Source organism: Pinus tabuliformis, chromosome 8, assembly GCF_031772625.1.
Source record: "Pinus tabuliformis cultivar Carrire ecotype Pingquan chromosome 8, CPIR1, whole genome shotgun sequence".
NCBI lineage: Eukaryota > Viridiplantae > Streptophyta > Pinopsida > Pinales > Pinaceae > Pinus > Pinus tabuliformis.
Genome location: NC_142294.1, coordinates 1262507386 through 1262527579, shown reverse-complemented (window position 1 = coordinate 1262527579; position 20194 = coordinate 1262507386). Strand labels below are relative to the sequence as shown.

Genomic DNA, 20194 nt, shown 5'->3' with positions numbered 1-20194 from the left:
GTGGGTCTAAAAGAAATTAATTTTTACAGGTCCCCCACCAAAGAAATATTAGATGTTTCACGAAAAATTGGACCCTTGGACCCTTGTGGTTAAGTCAAAGTCAAATTTTTGAGGAACTTAGGCAGAGGCACTAACAATTATGCTGAACTGTGCACAGCTAAACACATCATACACTTTGCCATCCAAAAACAATGCAGTCACCTCCAGCTGTTTGGGGATTCTAAAATAGTATGCAATTGGCTGAATGATGCATCTCATTGTCATGCATTTTCATTGAGACACATATTAGATGAAGCAAAAAGACTGACTGCTTCCTTTGAATCATTTGTCTGTCGACACATCTACAGGGAACAGAACACCATCGCCGACCAGCTCTCAAAAGAGGCAGCGCACAGACAAGGAGACAACTGGCTGATTCAGGAGGAAATCGACGGAACATACCACCAGCATTATCACAGACCTTTTGATGATCATATGGGATATGGGCTATAGAGCCCACTACAGAATCATTTTTGTTTATAGTTTGTATATATTTTCTTTGTCTAGTTCTGAGTACAACACTATACTTTTGATATTATCAGCATATACATATGGCTCTCTGCGAAGAGCATGGATATAAATTTGAACACTACTAGTACACAGTTTTGGAATTGCTCCCTGCGTGGAGATAACTTGTATTTTTTTGACTATCTATTCTAGTAGTCTATGTACTTGACAGGCACAGCAGCCTCTATATGAATGCTTCGGCATCTACAAAATGTAATTTCTTAACTCTAATAGAAATTACGACTTTTTCCCAGGGGAAAAAAAAAATAAAATAAAATTTAAAAAATTAAAAAATTAAAAAATAGATAAAAATAATAATAAAATTAAAAAAAATAATTAAAAAATAAAAAAATTTGAAAAAAATAAAATAAAATAATAATAAGTCAAAGTTTTGAGTAAATAAATGCAGAATTTCAATTTTTTAATATATTAAAATGCATTTAAAAATTCGACGGATGAGATTGAAAGGGATTTTGATCCTCATCGACGATCGAGATCATTTTGACATGGATCACTCGAACTAGCCGTTGGGAAATTTTCCTTTAAATAGGGTGTCAGGGATCATTGAGATCAGATTGGATTTGAGAGTCTAGTGCTAAAGAAAGCTCTCTTGTAGTCATTTTTTTGGTGCAATAAACAAAGACTTTGGGGTTGAAATCTTGCTGGTGTTACTCTTCTGGAAATGCTGTAAGATGTTTTATTTTTCTGCATAATTTTATTTTTAGCCATTGATAATAGCTTGATGAAGATTGATTTAGGCACAGGTATCTTGTCTGATCTCTAGGGTTTGAATGATAGTTTAGATTTTGAAATATAATGGCAGGTATCTCCATTTGATCTGGATTTCACTATTGTTTTCTCCCTCTATGTTAATGGTTGATTTTAAGCTGTGCAAGAGATCTTAGTTTTGAATTTACCGAGCATTAGGGGAAGTTCTCGACTGAAGCAGCCAACTCCCGGATTGCATTTTCTGAAAGAGCCCAGCCAGGTTTAATCCTGGGCTTATCATTTGAAATTTTTTTATGAATGCATGAAGGGTTTTCTGAAGTATCTCACATTAAATTTAAATTCTAAAAATATTACTGTGTTATTGATAAATTTGGCTACTTAAGAGTCGAAAATCTATAAATATTGTAAATTTTTAGCTGGTTTTAGGGTTTTCAGTTTTGTTTCTGGCACATTTTACTTCTGGGTTTTCGGTTTTTGTAGGTTGCAGGTACAAATCTTGAAAAATTTTCGGGGTTTTCATTAGACAAATCTGAAGCAGGGTGATTTAAAATTTACTGGAGAATTTGGAGGGTTTTCTAGTCCATCTTTCTGCTGCTACCTGGGGTTTTCATTTTCACTAAAAAATTTCGAATTTTTTTTAGGTGTATGTTGTCCAAACCTCCAGATTGGCGTCCTTCTTGCTGCCATACTTCCTTGCAGCAACATTTTTTTTCAATTGCTTCAAACCGCAACCATACTTCCCCTGTTGTTGCATACTTCCCCTGTTGCTGCGTCCATCTCCTCATTATCCCACGCAGTCTTCAACCTACATTTGAAATCTGAATTTTTCTTCCCCATCCATGCTTCATACATTGCCCGTGGCTGTCAATTTCTGCGGCCTTCCCAACTGATCCTTCACGCAGTGTTCTGTCGTCCATTTTACGCAAAAAATTTTCCATTACCGGGTTACGCCGCCATCCTTCACGCAACCATCGCCACGCCGTGCCTGCGTTGTCCTCCAGCGCGTTGCCATCTCTCATCACAGCTATCTACCTTCAACAATCCGTAGTTGCCTTTCGATCTTTTCCTTACGTTGCTTCCTCACCTCACGCAATTGTTCTTCCCTTTTTTCATCGATCACTTGCAATAAAAAAACATCTGCATTCCTCATGCAGTTGCCTCACACCTGCCCGCAGCACCTTCAAACTGCTTTTCGATCCTCCCTCCACGCTGTTATCGAACCTGTAGAACAAAACTAATTCCATCGTTTAGGGTTGTGTTTATGATATATACATTGGTTGGGTTTTGGTTAGTTAGCGCATTTGATATTCTTTTTTTTCTTTATTTTGTATATGTCTCGGTTGATGTAGTTAGGTTCGATTCTTAGGATAGTAGGTTTTAATATATATTAAAAATCAAAAATTTCGTTTTCCTTTTTCTTTTTAATTGTTATATATTTGATTAAGTTAGGTTTTAGTTCTTTGCTCTGGGTATTTTTTAAGTTTAGTTTTGTTTTATTTAAAAAATAAATAAATTAATAAATCATAAAAGTTTCTTTTTAGATTTTAGTTTTATTTAGATTTTAGAATTAGACATTTTTTTAAAGTTTAGTTTTATTTCAAAATAAATAAATATAAAAAGTTCCTTTATGGTTTTAGATTAGATTTTAAATTAGGATTTTAATTTTGTTCTATTTATTTATTTAGTTTAGAATTATATAAAAATGTATAAAAATTAAAATTTTTTGAAAAAGCTTAGCTAAAAATTGAAAGATCATTTTAGTATCTTTTTGTGGTATTTATGTTCCTTTTTTCTATAGCTAAATGCTCTTAAATGTATTTTTTTTTACAAGTTAGCTATATGAAAGTGGTAATTGGTTAGAATTTAAATTGTATGGTTGTTTAAAGTATTCAATCTTTAGAAATTTAATTGTTGGATCATTATTAAGGCTTTGTGCACTTATTGATTATCTCGCATTTGGCAAAATTCATCTTTTCTTGGGTTATTTGATGATAAATGATTGTTTTACAAGGTTCATATATCTGCAACGTTTAACAAATAATCATTTAATCACTAACTCCATAAGGCACTAGTACATTAATTTCTAAATCAATCAAGTGCTAAATTGCCATTGTTGTGTCTCCCAACCCAACTGGTCCACAGTTGGTCTTCATTCATCCCATAGGATCTACCCCCCTTAGCCTTGGGAGACGGGTTAAACGGAGAGATCAGGGATCAGGGTGACAACCCCCGATCTGAGTGTTGTCGTGACAACCTATGCGACAACAGAGCCTAACCTCGATCATTGCATAGATTGTGGCTGAGACCTATGCGAGAGGAGGCTTTGGTACGAGCATGCTAGACAGTTAGTGATGACCAGGGTGTCGCGGGGTCAGCAGCGCAGTTCTCGCTGCATTGGGCATGGGACGTTAGCGTCATACTACTTAGCAGTTCAGATACCCATATGGGTGAGTTGGTTTCTATAGGGGATGGTCATCAAGATTCTCCATTGAGTTTCATTGATTTGCTAAGGGCATGGAAGACTTCATCAACATGGCAGGATTGCCAGCAAGCGGATTTCAGGAGGAGCTCATTCAGGAGAGGATTCATTCGCATAGGGAATGAGTTGTATCTTCAAGGGCCCACAATCAGAGTCCATGGGGTGGAATATTCGGTAGAGCAACTTCATGAGGATTTGGGTAGAATTTTACATCATCAGGATGCTCTACTTAATAGTGATAGACACATGGGTTCTGATGCCCATATCTGGCAAGATAGTGAATGGAGCAAGGGGGGCTTCACATTGATCAGGTTAGCCTGGGATCCTGGTATCGAGGGACTCCTTCACTATAGGATAGTACAATGATCAAGGATAATCCAATGGCACATTTGGGACCCTGGTGAAGTTTGCAGTGATAGTGGGGGTCCATAGTCAAAGAGGGTGTTTGTTCAGGCATTGCTTGAGGACAAGCGATGTTTGGTGCATTGGAAGAACTTGCCAGATGAGGATGCCACCTGGGAGGGTGAGCATATTTTGGAGCACCCATCTTTGAGGTTGCTTGAGAGCAAGCAACATTTGGGAGGGGAGGACTATCATGTCCCTTCTCAAACACATTAGTAACAGGGTGCTGCTACACAATTTTGAACATTTTTTACTGAGGAAGAGGGCCTCACACTTTCGACTTAGGGACTTAGGAGCCAAATCGACTTTATTTAGCTACTAGTGAAATGTGGGGGCTACCCAGATAGGAGTTCGAATTAGCCATTCGATATGCTTGGAGGGAAAATCGAATGGGTGGATGGAGGGGCCCACATGACGCTAAAGGGGCCCAAGGAGTTATAAAGAGAGATTAGCTCTCATTTTGTTCTCATCTTGAACATTTGCAAACAAACACACCTTTGTACGCTTTGTTGCTTAGCGAGTCTACCGGTTGTTTAGCCACAAATCTCTCATGCGGGAGATTCAACCTCTTCTTCGGGGGACCATCCATGCCCACCCTAGGGAGGTTGTTCCACAAGAGTTTAGGGGAGTTCAACACAATCACACACTTCAGCCAACAGCGCAGAAAAGGGAACTGTGTATTTCCTGGGCATCTAGAAACACGCAGGAGGTGTTAGAAGCCAGCAAGGATGTTCATTGCTTGATGGGAATTCTGGGAGCTGAGGAGGTTGCTTATTGAGGACATTTTCACTGGGATTTGTAGCCAGCTAGACCAGTGCATCAGTTGTACGAATTTCTAGGTAGAGGGATTGCATAGAGGCCTATAGCAGCAATTTCGTGGGGCTTGGGAGAGCAGTTAATCTTGTCCAAGAGCCATCCGGGGAGCAAGGAGTTGGATAACACAGGTAAAACCAGCACTTCAAGAGTGTTTATAGAGGGATTTGTCAGTGGTTTCCTGCAAGTTTAATTTGGCAACAGAAGCTGGGGAGAGTCTCCAAGGAGGTTGAAAATCCAAAATCAAAACCAGCAAAATTCCCTTCTGGTTTTTTCTGGGTTTTGTCCAAGGAGTCCACGGCTGAACTGATATAATTTTCTGGGAAGTTCTTGGGCACATTCCAGCAGGTCGAAGTTCAGCGGGGCGACAGTTTACTAGGGCAGCGCAGTGCAGAGTGGTGCAGCAGCTGGATAGCCTTCAACTCAGCGATTTTCCCACCTAGGGTTGGTCTTGCTTGTTTATTGGGACAAGCCCAGGTGCACCATTCCATTTCATATTATATCTAGCCTTCTGATTTTTAATAATATCGCTTAGCAGTTCCTGATTGGCAGCGTTTTCATGGATGTCTAATGTGTGTTTTTATTTTTATATGTGGATGCACTATTTATTTTCTTGATATCACTCGCATTCCTACATAGGAACATTACAAGGAGACATCTAGAACGGAGAGGTCGAGGATCAGGGTGACAACCCCCAACCTGAGTCATTGTTACAGTGCTTGTACAATCTGAGCGATAACAAGCTTCTTTGGTTAGCAGCTTTCCATAGGTCAATTACTTTTGAAAACTCATTGGAAGTTAACTATTCCTTGACCTATCCAATCCTTTTTTTACCTGGGGCATCTTATTCCTTTTTAATTTTGCAAACCCTAAGCCTTGCTTGGATCCCCTAGGTCTCTCTTGCAATCCCAAATCTTCGTATGATCTCTATCTTACAAACCCTAAGACAAGTCCTTCATACCTTTAGGAAGCTCTAACCTTGGTATATCCCTTGCATTGAATATCCCTTCCTCATAGGTCTAAGCATCCTCATAAATCTTTCTTGGAGATCCTTTATCTTGCTCTTGAAGCAAACAAACCATTATCTAAGCATCTCATTTGAATGGGCTTTGAAAATCACCTCATACCTAGCCATTGACCTTATTGTTCTAGTAATTTCCTTCATACCAAGACTCCTCCCATCAATGAAAATCCGTAAAGAGCAAGGGACATTGACTGAGGTGCCAGTGGGTCCTTGTCCCATTGTTGTCATTAAGTCTAGTCGTTGTCCCTTTGGTACCCCTCGTAGGACCCCTGCAAGATTGTGTTGCAACAGATCCAAGTGTGTTGAAAAACCCTATGTAGCATAAAGAAATCTATAGTGTTGAGCAAAGGTTGTCAGATGGGAAAACCTTCTCTTTGAACATTCAATAAGCCTAAGTAGTGACAGTTCAACAATGAATAGTAAGAGTTGAGGAAGTTGAAGTGCCAAGTGGCAGATCTCTTTTTGATAAAATACAGAGAACTAACGTGTAGAAGATCAAGTCTAAAGAGCCAAGTCAAGAAGGCTAGTTGAACAGGAGAAAGTTAAGATGTACAGATCACGTAGTTGAGATCAAGCTTGAAGGCACAAACCTAAGGGTTGCATGGTTAGATGACAACCCACTAAAGAATTTGTTGAGGACCAAAAGTTATTAACGACATATCCAAGGAACAACTTGATGTAGGTCAGTGCCTACAATTTGTTGTGGTGGTGCTCAGCTAGGGGGGGATTTGTGTCTCCTATAAGTTGGTGCCTACATTCGCTAAGATGGTGCTTAGCTAGGGGAATGAAATATCCTATAGGTTGGTGCCTAAAAAAATTGTAAGTTGGTGCTTAATTTGTACGAGGAAGTTTACAAAACATTTACAAAGAAAAATTGTATAAAAGTTTCTTATGTAACGATCTATGTTTCATGATTTATGTGCATCAAATGTTTTAAAAGTTGAAAAGTATTAATAGTAATAAAATATTGATTCACCCCCCCTCCCTCTCAGAGTCTCCAATAATTGGTATCAGAGCAAGTACCTTTGAACATCCTAACAACTGAAACGTAGAATTTAGAAACACAGATGGAAAAGTCAAAAAAGCGTGACTCCGAACCCCCAAAAGAAGTCTCCCCCATAACCATGAATATAGAATATTTTAAAGAAGATGAAGACAATCAAAAGAGTCAATCAAATCTAGAAATTTACACCATTGATTTTGAAGCAGATTTTATGGCTGCTCAAGAACATATAGTCAAGCTCAAAACAAAAAATATAAGGCTTAAAGAGCATTTCCAAATGCTTAAAGAGAAGAGACATAACATTGATGAAACAGAAGTTATCGTCCTGAGATGTCAAGCAAAGGAAGCAGAAAATAGAGAAGAAATGTTGTCAAGACAAGTGAAGGGAAAGGTTGAGGATTATGACAAGCTAGAAGCAAACGTTGATCAAAAACTGAAAGAGCAAGAGAAAAAATTTGAAGAAGTCATCTTCTTGAAAATTCAGCTAGAAGGAGCTAAGAGAACAAAAGAAGTGATGAAAAGCTAGCTAAAGGAAAAAGAAGAAAATAGTGAGAAGCTTGATGAAAAAATTGTCACATCAAGTAATCAAGTAGACATGCTCAACACGAACTTGAAAGTGTTGAAGTTTCTAAGTTTAACTGTTAGAAACCCTTCATGTACTTTACTGATTTATTCCTACCTACTTGTTTTGTTAATTAACAAGTTATTTACTATGTAAATACTGAAAATAAATACAAGTACATGCTCAACACATTACAGATCATCAACTGAAGGAAATAGAAACAAGCACACAAGTGACACCGTTGTTTTTGGACTAATGTCCCCGGAAAAACCCAATGCGGGAAAACCGGTGCAGCTATCTGAGGGTTTGATTTATTAAGCAGTTTCAGAATACAATCTAGGTGCCAAATCCAGCTCACCCAACAGAGAAAAATCTCGGCAGTAGTACCTCTCTACTCGGAAGCAGATATTTTGGCTGAAACCCCAGATAAACACTCTGGCAGCTCCATAGCTCCAATCTGCCCCATGAAACCCCAGCGTCAGCCTCTAGGGATTGTGTCAGCTCTCTCTAGCCCAGCGTTAGCTCAACGCCACTCTGGCTTGGCCTGCGTCAACCTCTAAAGGCACTGCGTCAGTCCTCTGGTCCTCTGCATCACTCACGCTGGCCCTGTGAGGCACTCAGCAGCTCTTGGTTGCCTCTGCATGAGCCCTGGCTGGCTCTGCGTGAACCCTTGGCTGGTTCTGCGTCCCTCTCTCCGACTACTGCGCTGATCCTCCCGATGCTATCTCTGCCTCTCTGCTTTTGTATTCACTTCCCCTCAGTTGCAACTCTAATCACTCTCTCAACTTTCTCAGCAAACCCAACCTCAGAAAGTCAAAATCTTGATCTCTTGATGTATTCTCCAAGTGACCCTCAAGCCTCCTCTTATACTTTTCTCGTTGACAAATCAACGGCCGAGATTAAGTCCCTAATCAACGGCTAAGATTAGATCTGGCTTGATCCATGACTTTTGGACCATTATAACACAGTTTTATATTAATTCACATTAATATTTTATTTTCCCTAAGTTTAGACTTAGGCACTCCATTAAAAATATTAATTATTTTAATATTTCCCAAACTGTTTAGAATCTGCCCAAACCCTTTCTGGGTATTGAATATCTCATGTGCCTTAGCCTGTCCACTAATTTTCGTGGCTAGAAGACATCCGATGCTACCCCAAATCAATGAAAAATTCTCAAATGTTGGATGATATTTTTAGGAGTCAAAGATCACCATATGACAAAATAGGTCTTGGTTATGTGGGTGAGATTTCATACAAAGAAGATGCAAGCCTTAGGTCACCAGAAAATAAGATTGAGGAAAAGCCTGAAAGTCATGCTAATATTCTTCAAATCCCTAACCACAGTGGAAGCAAGGAAAGAAATCAAGATGAGTTTGGAAGAGTTACTACACCTAGAAGCTATACAAGTAGCAGTGAAATAAGAGACAAGGATCAACAAAGAATTGAATCTTCTCCAAAGCAGAACAACTTCAGAAGAGTTGTTTCATCAAGACAATCCTTCTCAACCAGGTATCAAACTATATTTCTTGGGATTATTTTTCATGCACAAACTTTGGACATAAAGCAAGGACTACTAGAGCCTATGACAGGGACAATTATAGAGGCCCCTATCAGACCTTTAGAAGCAAAATTGCAAGCAATCAAACCAGAGGGTCAAATGGCTACATCAGCAGAAATCATAATTCATTCCACCCCTTATTCAAGTACAATATAGAATGCTACAAATGCCACAATTATGGTCATAGAGCACATGACTGCAGAAGTGGCATGGGATGGTCTCCTAAACCAATCAAGGAAGAAGATATCTCCACTATGCATAAGGAAAAATACACCAAGGGGTGGAAAAGAAAATAGGAAGAGCCTAAGATGGATCTGTATGCTCAGGACATAGGTCTTTGTGGGGATGGCAACTTACAGTTGATGCACTAGATCAATGCAATGCATAGGAACTAGCTTTTGCTTCCCTAAAAGAATCAGGGTCCACCTCATCAATTGACTGAAGGAGTGGAAACATGCTATGTGCAAAGGATGATTGAAGAGCGGGAGAGAGCCCAAGAGCTTGCTCAAATAGGAGAAGAAGAGAGGAAACATCTAGCTAGAGAACAAGAGGAGCATCAAAGGAGACTTGTGGATTGGAGCACTTTCTAAACATAGGGGAAGCATTGGACAAGTATCAGGTTTTGTCTAAAAAGTTGGAGGCTAAATCTCAAAGGGTGCCAGCGATCATGAAATTCAAGGGCTTGTCTCAACGATTCCAAAGACTATTTTGTAATGTATTAGTAGATATGAGGCAGCTCTGGCAATAGCACAAAAGGTTTTTAAGATATTGTATGAAAATCCATCAAGCAACTTAAATGTTTCAACCCATATTGTTCTATTGGTGACCACCAATGACGTTTGCAAACGGATTTTAAAAGCATTGATAAGCTAGGACATTTATTTAGATGAGGGTTGCAAATTCAACAAGGATATAATTGTTGCACTTATTCGTTCTAAACTAATTATCTTACAGAATATACCATACATCTTGCTAAACTTGTGGATGGACGATGTAATGTTGTTGCAACCGAATATGTTATCATTCTTAATCAAACATGTGTTATTCAAGAACCTGGGGATAGTGCATTTGAGCCCTAAAATCTTGTTGAAGCTCTAGAAAAGGTGGCACAAAAGCCAAGCTCTCTTGAGTCCTTGCAAAAATTAATTGAATATTGAAGTTTCTAAGTTTACTTAGTTAGAAACCCTCCATGTACTTTATCTGATTTATTCCTACCTACTTGTTATTTTCCTTAACAAGTTATTTACAATGTAAATACTGAACATAAACACTAGTGCATGCTCAACATATTACAGATCAACAACTAAAAAGAAACAGAAACAAACACACCATATGACACCATTATTTTTGGACCAATGTCCCCGGAAAAACCTAAAGTGGGAAAATCGGTGCAGCGATCTGAGGGTTTTCTTATTAAGCAATATCAGAGTACAATCTAGGTGCCGAAACTGGCCTACCCAATAGAGAATTTCCTTAGCAGTCATACCTCTCCGTTTCTGACAAATCTACTAGTTGAAACCTCGGATAATCCTTCCGGCAGCTACTCAGCACCAATCTGCCCTAGAAACCCCAACGTTTGCCTAATCTGGACTGTGTCAGCCACTGTTGATAATATCGGCGATATATCGGCGATATTCGGAAATATCGCGATATTTTCGGCAAAACGATATATCGCCGAGAAAATATCGCGATATTTTCTGTTTTGAAAATATCGGCAAATATCGGCAAATATCGGAAAATATCGGAAAATATCGCAAAATTTCGAAAATATTGAAAATATCAGCTATATTTAAAATTTTGAAAAAATTATTTTTTATGCTTGCCGATATTTGCCGATATTTTGCCGATATTTTTGCCGATATTGCCGATAAGATATTTTCTGGACCCTCGCCGATATTTTCCCGATACCGATATTATCAACACTGGTGTCAGCCTCTCCTAGCCCAGCGCTAGCCCTGCATCAGCCTCGGGAGGCCCTGCGTCAACTCTCTGAGCCTCTGCGTCAGCGATGCTGGCCTCTCTGGTGCTCTGTGCAGCACTTAGCTACCTCTGCGTGGGCTAGCGTGAGCACTGGCCGCCCCTGCATCACACTCTCTAGCTGCTTTGCTGCTCTCCTGGCACTATCTCTGCCTCTCTATCTCTATGTATTCAATGCCCCTCAGCTGCTCTCCGATCATTGATTCTATCTCTCTTAGCAAACCCCGCTCTAGAGAATAGAATCACTGATCACTCTGGTGTGTTCCTCCAAGTGACCCTCAAGCCTCCTCTTATACTTTTCCTGTTGACATCTCAACGGTCGAGATTAAGTCCCTAATCAATGACTAAGATTAAATCTGGCTTGATCCATGTCTTTTATTTTCCCTAAGTTTAGACTTAGGGACTCCATTAAAAAATATCAATTATTTTAATATCTCATAATCTGTTTAGAATCCGCCCAAACCCTTTTTGGGTATTGGAAATTTCATGTGCCCCAACCTCTCCACCAAATTTCGTGGCTAGAGCACATCCGATGCTACCCCAAATCAACATTGAAGATGTAAGAAATGGTTCATCAAATGCAATTGGTCAAAATGCATCTTCAGTTGGAAAAGAGGAGAAGGTTAGACAATCTAGAGATAATATTAATGCTTGAAAATCCAAATACAGATTTGTTGTTCAACAAATATTTATAGAACAAAAATGAAAGATGCTTTCTAAACTGATTTGTAACAACAAATACTTTGGCTTCTTAACTAGCATAAACAGCAAAAGCAAAACTCACAAAGTCAAACACACATAAAAGAATGACACAGATGTACCCTAGAAACTCTACTGTGAGGAAAACCAACAAATAGTGGGCTTTGATTCAGCTTTAGAAATTTAATTTATAGCAGATATTTACAACAGAAAATTGCTACAGCAATTTGTCACAACAAATCTAAGCCAAGTTGACCCCTACGTAGCACAACATGGCCCAGAAAATCAACCTCTGTGTCTAACAAATTTCGGCTTGTATGGCCCAGGAAACTCATCGTTGTACAACCCCCTTTGCTTGACCTTCTCATTGATCTGATCTTGCATGTACACTTCCCTGGTGTCTCGACCTGTTCTTTGTTGCTCTCACTGTCAGAATGTTCTTTCCAACTGAATGCCCAATCATGGCAATCAAATGATCTCCTCGACAACTCGAATTTCCTTCATAAAGTGCTTAAACCTAATCTCCAAAGAGATGGATGGCTGATATTTCATCTCATCTCTTGAGATCAAGGGCTACGACTGACTTAATCTATTGTTAACCCTTTTACCTTTTCCAACAAGGAGGCCAACAACTCGGATAATTAAATTAAACTGCTCTCTAAAGTCTTGACTTAGGGGATTAGTTAAATAATCATTGTAGTGTTATTTGTGGTGGTCGGTTGCATGCGATGGCGCATGACCTATGCAAAACCACCTTCCAAACTACAAATTCAACAGATAAGAAGGATATTCTTGGTCAACTTGAGGAAAATAGGGATGACGACAAACTAACTATTAATTTGGCAACTCAATGACAAATTCCAATCATGGGACTAGATTCCTCTTTTCGAGAGGACCAATTTTGACTTTTGAAGCACTTGATTCAGACATGTGTCATGTCCCCAATTTTTATTTTCCGCATAAGAGGCAATTTTGGAAAGAGGAGACATTTCTGGTTTTGGGACTTAGGAGAAAAAGGGAAAAATCGCAGCCCTAGTGGAATGTTGATCCCTCGCACTCTTGGAGGAGAGAGAACTCGCACTCTTGGAGGAGAGAGAAAAGAAAATGAAGTGCGAATTAGGAGAGAGGGAGAAAGAGTGGGGACCACAAGGCGACAAGAGGCTAGCAAATTATAAATAGAGCTTGAGGACCTCACTTTTGGCATATTTGGTCATTGTACAATTTCAACATTAATTCTCTTGAGTTGCTTAGCCAACACAATCGTGTTGTTCAGCACAAGGAATTTCCGAGCGGGAATTCCGCCTCTACCTTCGATGAACATTGAGTGTCACCTTAGGGGAGTAAGAAGGAGTCCATCTCAAGGCTTCTCTAGGAGCTACATTGCAGACTATTTCCAGTTGGAGCATGCTTCTCTTAGGGCACAGGAGGAAATTCGAAGGGGGTGAGAGAAGTTAGCAAACTGTGGAGTTTTGGCCAGAGAAATTGAAGAGATTTATCCATAGGGAGGACGAGTTTTTCCTTGGTGATTTGCAGGGCCGACAACGCTGCATTTTGGAGGGCTGAATTTATCTATTTCAAGGCCTACACAAAGGTTTCAAGACAACGACTACTCAAACATTTTGACAGGGAGATTTGGGGAGTTCGAGTTAAGGTAAAATAAGAAGGTTTGGAGGAGTGATTCGCAAGGGTTGGAGGAGGTTTTCCATGAATTGATTTGGCCTCCTACAGTAGGATTCTTTCTACAGGGTGTTTTTCCATCCAATTGGAGCCACACGCACTTCTTGGGGGTCACCGAGGCATGTTGGATTCAGCCCAAACCCTTTCTGGGTTTTTGTGAGTTTGGTGAGAGGAGGCTAGGATTAATTTTGCAAAAAAAATTGAGCAATTCTAAGGGCAAAATTCCTAGTTCCATTCAGCAATTAGCAGTAGAAATTGTTGGAGGGTGGCACAATTTACCCTGAGACCATTTCCACCACTTGGGTCTATGAGATATTTATAGGTTATGTTGGAGCTGGTGTGGAGAGCCTACATTTAATTTTGTAGAATTTTTGGAGTAGATTTGAGGGCTGAAATCCCAAGTCACCTATAGCAGTAGTGGTCGTAATTTACTGGGTCAGCGCAGAGGCTTTTGGTGGAGTCGTTCCAGCACTTGGGCATCACAACTCCAACCTAGGTTTCGCCTAACTTGTTGTAGCAAGCTCAAGTTCCTCTAATCTGTTAATTTTTCATAGGGCTATATTGTTCTTTGCTTTGATAACTGCATTTCATCATTAATACATTAAGTTCACCCCATAACATCACTACATTATTCAGATCTATACCATTATACATCAGCATATGCAATAATATAGAAAGAACAACATCATCATCATCATCCTCAATGCAGCGGAACATAAAAGGAACAGTAGAAGAAAAGCATGCACACACATAGAGACACCAGGATTGGTCCGAGACCAGGGAAAAACCCACTATGGGGAAAACCCTTGCAAATCTTCTTCTTCTTAGATCATCATCAAATGATACAACAAAAGAGAGTACAATGATCCATAACTTTATCTATGTAACAAAACAACTATGATATCCATGAAACAGATCTAATCATGCTTGAAATCAAAACCCTCATACTGATGGTTGTAATGTGTTGTCACAGACTGAAGTCAACTATTGTATATTGTTGTCATTGTGCCAAACACTATTGAATACTGCTATCACTAAGCGGAAACTTCAAAATACAGAAATCTCATCTTTGAGTCTCGAATGCAGGGAGGAAGAGTTGTGCGAGCGTCAATGGCAGTCTGCACGCTCCCAGACCATTTTGTTCATGCGTCTGAGGACCAACTTACCAAATCTGCCCAAAAACCCTTGGACGCTCCCATGTAGTTACTATGCATGTGTCCAGGAGAGCCTGGACATTCTCAGGACCACTCTATGCGAGCATCCATGGACCAACACCTCCAGATCTACCTCTAAAGCCCTAAATGCTCCCATAAGCCTCTATGCTAGCGTCCAAGGCTCTTTGGACATTGTCATGACCACTATGTGCCAGCGGCCAGGGACTAAAACGCCCCGTCTGTGCCAACGTCCAGAAACCAAAAATCCCTAACTCAGAGCGTCTCTGCCCTCTCTGCCTTGCACTCTCCGGATCAGGAAAACTTCCTATGGAAAATTATCCCTTCTCCTCACTGCAATAAATCTCCTCGATCACCTTCTTCGGCAACTGTTGCACTACTCTCTTAAGAAAATCAATCTTTGATCTCTCACCCGATGTGTCTTCCAAATGACCATCAAGTCTCTTCTTATAATCTTCTCGTTGATCAATCAACGGCCCAAATTAGATTCTAATCAATGACTCAGATCATTTTGGCTTGATCCTTGTCTTCTTCTAGAAGTTTGACCCCCAGTTTAATGTTGATTTGGGGTAGCATCAGATGTGCTCTAGCCATGAAACTTGGTGGAGAGGCTAACGCACATGAAATCTCCAAGACCCAGAAATGGTTTGGGAAGATTCTAACTGGTTTGAGAGATATTAAAATAATTAATATTTTTAATGGAGTTCCTAAGTCTAAACTTAGGAAAAATAAAATATTAATGGGTATTAATATAAAACTAGGTTAGAAGGTTCCAAAAGTCATGGATCAAGCCAAATCTAATCTTAGCCATTGATTAGAAATTTAATCTCGGTCATTGAAGGACCAACAGGAAAAGTATAAGAAGGGGCTTGAGGATCAGTTGGAGAACACACTGAGGGAGACCAGTGAGTTCGATTTCAGGAGCGGGGTTAGCTGAGAAATTTGAACTAGTGGTCTGGAGAGCAGCAGGAGGTAGTAAGTACAGAACAAAGAGTCGGGAACAGCACCAGAAGACCAACGCAGAGGTTGGAGAGGCAGACGTAGAGCCTCTCAAGCAAACACAGAGGCAGCAAACTGCGCAATCACTAGAGGGCCTGCGTGGGTGACGTAGAGAGGGAGGGGATGACGGAGAGGGTCTAGGAGCTATGCAGAGGTCAGTTAGCCTGACGCTGAGACTGGGAGAAGTGTTGTAGAATTTTCTCTCTGTTGGGTAAGCCAGTTTGGCACCCAGTTGTACTGAAGAATTTTTGAATAATAAAATCCTCCCTTCCTGCACCGGTTTTCCCACATTGGGTTTTTCCGGGGACTGTTGTCCAAAATATCTGTGTCGATGTGTTGATTCTTTTGCATGTGTTTGTTTCTGTATTATGGTGTGATATCTACAACAAAATTTATTTTAATGTTTACTGAAGGATTTTCATAAATTACTTATTGGAAAATAAGTAGGTAAAATAAATCAATTGTTCCAGTGATAGAATTTTCACATGGTATCAGAGCAAGTAATCAGAGACAGGAAGGGAAAATCAATTATGGGTCGAGACCATGATGCAGAGGCATCTACATCAAGAGACTTGCACAAATTTTCAGAAAATTGCACAAGAGAGTGATTTCGATTTCTCTATGTTGGCTTCGAGGCTAGAAGAAGAAGTAACTTGTGTGACTAGATCTGCATCATCAAAGGTATGGTATATAGACAGTGGAGCCTCTTGGCATATGACGAGAATCCGGGAATGTTTCTCAGATTATCGAGAGGAGAAGATGAACTTTTAGATCACCATAGGGAACAAGGCAAAGTGTACTCCTGTAGGGAGGGGTACCATAGTTTTTCAAACAGAAACGGGAGAGCGGTTCCGTGCTACCAATGTTCTTCATGTACCAGGATTGGGGATGAACTTACTTTCCGTGTCGCAACTTCAAGGCAAAGGCTATGACGTTTTCTTCATCAAGGAGAAAGTATATGTCAAACACCCGAGCTGGAAAAAGAAAGTGCAGATCAGGATCAAAAGTAACAAGTTGTACAGAGTACAACTAGAATCACCAATGGCACTAATAGGCAGTAATGGAAACAAGGATTTGAACAAACCATGGCACAGATTAATGGGACATTTGCACCATGGGGCTCTAAGAATTCTCAGGAGCATTGTAACAGGAGTTTCGGATCTTAGTACGGAACGAGATGATGTATCCAGAGGATGTGCTCTAGGAAAGAATGCCAAAGCAACATTTTCTAGAAGTAAAAATAGGGCCAAGAGTGTACTAGGAATGATACACTCAAATATTTGCGGACCCATGTCCACTAAAGCTCTTAGTGGTGCCGAGTACTTCCTCACCTTCATTGATGACCACTCAAGGAAAACTTGGATTTATTTTCTGAAAACCAAGGATGAGGTTTTCTATCGATTCAAAGAGTTCAAGGCTTTGGTGGAGAATCTGACTGAGAAGAAAATAAAAGTTTTGCGCTCAGATAATGGTGGAGAGTATGTCGATTAGGACTTCACTGATTTTTGCGCTCAGGAGGGCGTCCGAAGAGAGTGGACAACTCCTTACAATCCGAAGCACAATGGAGTAGCAGAAAGAAAGAACAGGACTGTTGTAGAAGCAGTTAGGGCCATGATGTATGATTAGCATATGCCAAAATTCCTATGGGCGGAAGCATGCAACACAGTAGTCTATGTTCAGAATAGAATTCTTCATCTGGCATTGGGCAAGATTACTCTAGAGAAAGTCTTCACAGAGAAGACGCTTGAAGTCAGTCATTTCAGGATATTTGGGAGCTTAGCATATTGCCGCATACCCGAGGAAAAGAGGAAGAAGCTGGATCAAACTGCAGAGAAAGGATATCTAGTGGGATATAGCGAGAACGCTAAGGCATACAAAATCTACTTCCAGGGAGCAAGAAGGTAGTAGTTCGACAAGATGTGAAGTTCATGGAGGCAGTGTTGCACACATCGCAATCGGGATTTAATCGGCGCCGGGAAAAAAGCGGAAAAAATCGTTAAAATCGGGAAAAAATCGGAAAAAAGCGGGAAAAAATCGTTTGGCACAAAAATATTCATTTTTTTTCAATTTTTTTCAATTTTTTTAATATCTAAACCATCTACAACATAAAATAAATACATTGACACATAAATATGATAAAAAAACTAATATATAAGATGTTTAATATCATTTCTAGCGCTAAAATCACACATAACATTGAATCATGTCCTGAATAGTAAGTCCTGAGTCCCAAGTCCAACTCAGCCTCAAAATATCAACAAAAAATATGATAATGTATCTCATCATGTCATAATGTCATATACAATAAAATGAAAGTCTAATCCTATTGATTTCCTCTGCCCCTCTTGCGAGAAAATGGCACAACTTTCTCTTTCCCTCTAGATGTAGAAGCTGGTGCCTGTGGTGGTGGAAATGGCAGTGGAGTCTGACGTGCTCTAGAAGCTGAAGAACTAGTAGTAGCAGCTACAGGAGGCTGAGGTGGACGGAGACCACGTCCTCTACTGGTGGTAGTGGTAGCCCGGGTAGCCCTGGTAGGCGGTGTCACCTCCTCCTCCTGCTCCTCCAACTCCTCCTCCTCCTGCTCCTGCTCCTGCTCCTCCTCCTCCTCCTCCTCCTCCCCCTCCTCCTCCCCCTCATCCTGCACTAACCAATCCTCAGTGGGATCCATGAGAGGCCTCTCGGTCTCAACCCTCCATTCAGCAGTGGTGTCAATCCCATCCAATGAGATGGCTTCCGTATCAGGTGTCTTCTCTAGTTGTTTCACCCACAATCGAAGATTGTAGTAGACATAGACCATGTCATTAAGTCTATGGGACTCCAACCTGTACAAAGTTCATGAAATAATAAATTAATAATTAATATTATAAAAAAAATATTGTTTAAAACTTTAATGAATTCAAAAATTTATTTGGAAATTTGCAATATTTTAAATGTTTAAGTGTTAACCTATTGCGCTTCTTGTTGTGTATTTTTTCAAATACACTCCAATTGCGCTCACATCCCGAGGAGCTGCATGTTTGGCTGAGGATGCGTATGGCAAGATTTTGCAAAAGGGGTACTCTGCCACCATACATCTTCCACCATGCGTCTACAACAAAATTACAAATAAAATTTTAAATAAACATAAGAAAAAAATGGAATTTGAAGAAACAATGAAATTTGAAACAAAGTACATACTACAAACTAAAAAATACCTGGCATTTTAACCGTCCTATCAATGACAGCCATCTCAAAGCCAAATAAGCCACCTGACAACTTATATTGCTCAATTTGTCTAGAGATCTCCATACGTTCTTCTGAAGATCTCACCATCTTCTGGACACAGGTTAATAATCCTTCCATGACCTCAACATCAAAATTAAACCCACATGCATAAGAAAATGCAGGGTTCAGGAAAAGCCCAGCAGCATGAATGGGACGATGGAGTGTGTTGTTCCATCGCTCATCAATGACGTTCCATAGAAGGAGTTGTCTCTGGAACCCATCATCTCCCTTATCATCATAGTAGGACCGAATGGCTTCTTTGGCCCTATCCATGGCTTCATACAAATAGCCCATTGCGGGCTTCTCACCATCAACCAACCGAAGAACCTTTACCAAAGGTTCTGTAACAGCGCACACCTCCTGCACTCCCGCCCAGAAGTCCTCCTGGTATGAAACTACTCTGCAGACGGCCTCTCCTTTTGGTTTGCGGCTCATTGACGAAGCACGCCACTCCTCTGAAAGAAACATTCTCTTCAAATCCCACATAGAATTCAAGAGGGATTGAAGAGATATGAAACTCGTCGCAAATCGTGTAATGGCGGGGCGCACCAACTCTTTGTTGTTGGTGCATTTTCTCATCAAGCTAAGCACAGATGTGTGATTGTAAATAAATTTTGTGATGCTTTTTGATGAGTCAACAACCTCTTTGACAAAGGGAATTTTCCCAATGTCCTCTAACATCAAATCAATACAATGGGCAGCACAAGGTGTCCAAAATAAAGCAGGATGCCTGTCCATAAGCATTCTACCAGCAGCAACATAATTTGCAGCATTGTCCGTTATGACTTGGACAACATTTTCTGCACCCACCTCCAAAATAAACACATCCAGCAAATCACATAAAGTTCTTGCATCTTTGATTTGATGAGTTGCATCAACAGATTTGATAAACATAGTCCCCAAGGGACAACTAACCAAGAAGTTTATAAGGGTTCTCCCCTTTTGGTCAGTCCAACCATCTGACATAACAGTGCATCCTGTTTGTGCCCATGATGCCCTAAAATCCTCCAATCTTTGGGTGCAGTCACGCTTTTCATCTTGAAGAAGCCGGCCTCTGAAATCATGAAGAGAAGGGAGTTTGTACCCCGGGCCAACACTGGCAATAGCATCAACAGTAGGTTGGAAAAATGGATTATTCCTTATAATGCTGAAAGGAATATCACTCCAGAGGAGAAATTTTGTCATCAACTTGTCAGCTTTTTCTTTTTCAGTTCTTTTTAGCATTGAACCAATAGTTGGTTGTGAACCAGGTGTGGTTCGAGGAACAAAATATGATGATGCAGCTAC

General features: G+C 40.1%; 2 protein-coding genes across 4 annotated transcripts in view; both read right to left on the bottom strand.

The window, feature by feature from the left end:
- The window catches only part of LOC149239975 (uncharacterized), a 438022-nt gene that overhangs the window by 108491 nt on the left and 309337 nt on the right, over positions 1 to 20194 (bottom strand). The gene's annotated exons all lie outside the window — the stretch shown is intronic.
- Positions 17623 to 18727, bottom strand: LOC149239976 (uncharacterized). The gene is made up of 2 exons (XM_089367234.1): positions 18590 to 18727; positions 17623 to 18465 (listed from the first exon to the last, which is right to left on the bottom strand). The coding sequence occupies exons 1-2, from the start codon at positions 18715 to 18717 to the stop codon at positions 17967 to 17969; spliced, it is 627 nt and encodes a 208-aa protein (XP_089223360.1). The 5' UTR covers positions 18718 to 18727; the 3' UTR covers positions 17623 to 17966.